Source organism: Penaeus chinensis, chromosome 35 (assembly GCF_019202785.1).
Source record: "Penaeus chinensis breed Huanghai No. 1 chromosome 35, ASM1920278v2, whole genome shotgun sequence".
In the NCBI taxonomy this organism is placed as follows: domain Eukaryota; kingdom Metazoa; phylum Arthropoda; class Malacostraca; order Decapoda; family Penaeidae; genus Penaeus; species Penaeus chinensis.
The window spans coordinates 25687867-25693149 of NC_061853.1; the positions used below are offsets into that span (position 1 = coordinate 25687867).

A 5283-nucleotide genomic window follows, 5' to 3' on the forward strand; every position below is an offset into this window, starting at 1 on the left:
CCCAGCCGAAGAAGGGCGGCAGTGACCATGCGATGGCGTAGATCCAGGAGAAGAGGACGAAGAGGGTGGCCCTTCCAGAGGTCAAGGGCGTTCCGCTCACGCCCTTCACGATCACGTTGTACCGGTCATAGGAGATGAAGGACAGCGTCCAGATGGATGCGATGCCGGTGATGGCCCCTGCGGGAGAGTTCAGGAAGTGATGACAAGTTCGTGTTATCGGTAAAAGGAATGATTCCTTGAATATAATGTCACGCTTGCTTGTACTTCAAATTTCCTGTCAACAGCATTAGCAAAAGCAATGTCTGTGTTGCCCTTGCAGACTGGCTTACCGAAGAAGGCATAGAGCTCGCAGAAGGTCTCACTGAACATCCACACTCCGCCGCTGAAGCAGTTGTAGGTGAAGAAGGGGAACTGCGTCATCAGCATGAGGAAGTCGCTGATGGCCAGGTTGAGGACCAGCTGATTGGAAGGCGTTCGCAGGAACTTGTTCTTCAGGTAAAGTAGGATCACCAGCCCATTGCCTGCGCGAAAAGCAGCTTTTAAAAATATCTGCTTGACTGCTTCATCAGCGCCATAATGTGAATATGCAAGAGGTTGCCACTATTGTTAAAAAGGACATAAGGACAGCAATGGCACCCTATGGAGAGGCACTAACCAAAGAATGAGAGACAGCCCAGGATGATGTAGACGCAACCAAGCACATAGTGCCACATGGGGTTGACCGGAGGGTAGTTGTTCCAGTGAGGGTGAACCATGTGCCGGATGTTCTCTGGCACCAGGTCCACCACGGTGACACCCTCAGGGTATCCGAAGGTTACCTGAGCGGTGTAGGCCTCTGCGTGAGGGCCGGAAGCGTTGGCGAACACCATCTTCTCAGCTCTGAAAAGATTACATTAAGATCATATAGTTAGATAGAATGCATTTATCTGGAGCTTAAATTAATTGATATGTTTTGTTATTACAATTGCTATTATCATGACCCGTGAATTCAATACTAAAAGGTTTATTTTACGCCAAGGTAGCAAGCAGGAATTGGTGGTAGGCTCTTAGTTCACAAACGTTTAGAAAAGAATATCATGGAATTTTATAGTATAAGCGAATGAGTGGCTTCAGTTACAATAAAACTTGATAGGTACAACTTAAAGATTGTTCAGGTCTTTGCTCCAACCTGCAGCCACATTGATGAGGAAATAGAGAGCTTCTATGATGTTCATTTACCCAGCAAGAGAGAAACTGTAATGGCGGTAAAAGTACAGGAAAGAATCACAGAATAGGCACTAGGAATGAGAAGGGGCAAATGTTAATCGATTTTGCGGAGGCTCGATCACTCAGTATTAGGAATATATTCTTCGAAAAAAGACTAAAGCAGAAGTGGACATGGAAGTCGCCATCTGACATAAAAACGAAATTAACTTCATAATTTCGAATAGGCGCGATATAGTAAAGAATGTGGAAGTTATTAATAAAGTAAATGTTGGCAGTGACTGTAGAATGGTCAGAGGCCACATGAAATTACACCTCAGAAGGGAAAGGAATAAACTTATACGGAAACCACAGCCAAATTTAGCTAACTTGAAGACCAGAGTGACAGAATTTAACCTTAACATCCAAAATTGATATTCACTTCTCAGCAACGAAGGTCTCAACATTGACCAAATTTACAAACAGTTCAATGACATAATAAAGGAAGTTGCACTTGAAGTAGGCGGTAATAATGTCAAGCAAAGTTCCAGCAAGCTCTCGGTAGAAACTAAAAAACTTATGCAAAAATGTAGAATTAGCTGAAATAACAAGGGGAGAAGATGTATGAAAATCCAATATTCAGATAATAAATGAAACAGTGATCTCAAGTACCAGCATGAAAACACCTAAAAGGAGGCTTGGCATAGGAAGAATTCAAATGTTTGCAATAAAGAAACCAGACGGAGAAGGGATATATAATAAGAATGAAATCATAAGAGTAGTGGAAGACTCTTACAGGAATCTATACAACTCAAATGAACAGCCACGGGTAGAGGCGAACGCGGTAACTAGAGACATAACTAACATCACAACAGAAGAAATAAACAGAGCGCTTGAAGGCATGAACAGAGGGGAAACACCCGGTGAAGATAGAATCAGTATAGACCTTAAAATACATGCAGGAGATCTTGCAACAGTGAAAATAGCCTTTTTTTTTTTTTTTAACAAATGCCTTCTCAACTGAAAAACTTCGAAACCCTGGAAAAATGCAATAATTATTTTGATACATAAAAAAGGGGACAGCATGGATCTAAAAACACTACCGACTCATAAGCCTCCTTTCAGTTACTTACAAACTGTTCACAGAAGTCATCACAACTCGCATCTCTGACAGTTTGGATTCTAACCAGCCCAGACAACAGGCAGGCTTCCGCAGTGAATTCTCAACAACAGACCACATCCACATGCTCACTCAAATAAGAGAAAAAATAAACGAATATAGGAAACCCCTGTGTATGGCATTCATCGATTACGGAAAGGCATTTGACAAATACCAGCAGTACTAGAAGATATTCGAAGACAGGGAGTAGAGGAGATTTATTGTAAACTATTGGAAGATATATAAGAAGATGGGACAGCAACCATCAAGCTCCACAGGGAAACTGATAAAATGCCAATTAAAAAAAATGTTAGACAGGGTGATACCAGCTCACAAAAACTTTGATTGCAGATGATATTGTTCTCTTCAGTGAATCTACAAATTAAATGCAGCAACTAATTAATGATCTGAATAGAGGAAGTCTGAAAGTTGGACTTAGGATGAACAAGAAAAAGACCAAGATCATGTTCAACAGTAGAGATCAATTCGAACAGAGACATGTACAACAGGTGGTAGACAAGTATATATACCTAGGGCAACTGGTACAAACACATCTAGCGAAGATGAAATTAAGCAACACACCAGTCTAGGTTGGAGCGGCTTCGGCTTACACAGTAGCATACTAAGAGGCTCCTTGCCATTATGTTTAAAAAAAAAAAAGTCTTTAATCAGTGCGTCCTCCCAGTTATGACCTATGGATCACAAACATGGACTACAACCAAATTACTGGAGAGGAAACTAATACGTGCCCAAAAAGGGATGGAGAGATTGATGCTGGGAATTAGTCTAAGAGATCGGATGAGGGCGACGTGGATCAGGGAACAGACAAAAGTGGAAAACAAAAGGAAAAAAATGGCAATTGGCAGGTCATATATGTCGGAGACAGGACGACAAATGGACAAAGAAAGTAAGAGGCTGGGCTGCAGATAACATAAAGAGGCCAAGGACCACACGAATGACAAGATGGCGTGACGAAATAACGAAATTTGGGGCCAAGACTGGAAACGAAAAACAAAGATGGAAATGATTGGGAGAGGCCCACGTTCTGCAGTGGATTGATTCAGACTAATGATATAAATACTATATATATTTGTGTATATGAATATAGATATTTCTGTATATATATAAATATACATATATATACATATATATGTATCCATATATGTGTGTATATATACATATATATACATATATGCATATATATGTAAATGCCTACACAAACGCATATATGTATACACACCTATATAATATATATATATATATATATATATATATGGATGTGCATACATACATATATATATGCATATGTATGCATTTATATATACATAAATAAACACACACACGTGTGTGTGTGTGTGTGTGTATATATATATGTATATATATATATATATATATATATATGTATATATATATGTATATATATGTGTATATATATACATATATATATATATATATATATATATATATATATATATATATATATATAACCTACAGAGAAACATCAGACAGCGACTAGAAACAGATGTGTTTTACGACTGGAACGCCCCCTGGCCTGGGACTCACCTCAGGGACACGCCAGCAACTGAAGAGAGGTGTGTTTCAACGACCGCTGGAACGACTGCTTGGCAAGCTCACGGCGAAGAGGCCACTCGAGAAGCTGCCTTTATACCTCTGTCTCCTTGGAAAAGCTTGGTTAATCCCATTATCCAAACGGTCTGAAGAGATTAAAAATTATGCCACGAAAGCAAAGTACATTTACGTCCTTTTTTATCTTTCTTTTCTTGTTCCTTTCTCTTTGTGTTCTCTCTCTCACTCTCTCTTTCTCTCTCTCTCTCTCTCTTGGGCTATTAAACTTTATCTTTGCAACTAAAGATACATACACTTAAACTCTCGACCCCCAGACCGGATACATATCATGTGTTAATCAAAGTATTAACAAATAACGCGAAAAAAGTCCCGTGCAGCCATACACATAGCAGCTATTACTAAGAACACTTGACAAAAGGCTATATTTAAGGGGATCAAGTGCGATGAAATGGATATGTCCTAACGCAAGGCTCCGTCTTACGATTGTTTTTATGGTTGTCAGTTTGAATTTATTTGTATGTGAGTGCTTGAGGATGTATGTTTATAAATAAGAAATATATAATACATATACATATATGTATATATGATTATATTTATTCATATATATATACATATATATAAGTATGTAGGTGCATATCAACATACATACATGTATACTTATATGTATGCAGTTATATATATATATATATATATATATATATATATACATTCATATACCTATATATGCATGTATGTATGTGTATGTATAATTCATATATGCATATGTAGGTATATGTGTGTGTATGTTTATATGTATATATATACATGTATAGACCTATATGTGACCATACATGTATGTATAAGTAAAATACATACATATAATTAAATAATTTTTTTGTGTGTATATATATATAGGTGTATATGTGTATATACATATAAGACCGCTGTGGCCGAGGGGTTATAGCATTAGACTCAAAGACTGTCATGACAATATGAGTGCGAGAGCTCGAGTCACTGGCCGGCACGTTGTTCCCCTGGGAAAGGAACTTCATCTCGAGTGCCTACAGACATGGGAGTCCTCAGTCCAGTGGAACCTCCCGTGCCAGTCCCAAGCCAAGTCAAGACTATGATGCGAATCATTCCGCTGGGAGAAGCCGAAAGAAAATATATATATATATATATTTGCTTATATCTAAATATACATACACATAAATACATATATATACAATATGTATATATATGTGTATATATATATATAAAATGTACATAAATATATATACAGCATTTTAAAATTATCTTGGATTTCATCTTCAAGTCTGAATAGGATAAGCGGAGGAAGAAGTATAAGAGGGAGAGAAGAGAAGCAACGCGGTAAC

General features: G+C 38.0%; 1 protein-coding gene across 1 annotated transcript in view; it reads right to left on the reverse strand.

Moving 5' to 3' along the window:
* Positions 1–3966, reverse strand: part of LOC125044461 (compound eye opsin BCRH2-like) — a 5382-nt gene extending 1416 nt beyond the window's left edge. Inside the window, exons 1-4 of the mRNA XM_047641144.1 lie at positions 3905–3966; positions 656–879; positions 330–521; positions 1–177 (exon numbers count right to left, since the gene is read on the reverse strand). The exon at positions 1–177 is cut by the window's left edge and continues 18 nt beyond it. Of these exons, the coding sequence (XP_047497100.1) occupies positions 1–177; positions 330–521; positions 656–869 (583 nt within the window). The 5' untranslated portion in view covers positions 870–879; positions 3905–3966. The remainder of the gene's footprint in view (positions 178–329; positions 522–655; positions 880–3904) is intronic.
* Between the last annotated feature and the right edge of the window lie 1317 nt (positions 3967–5283).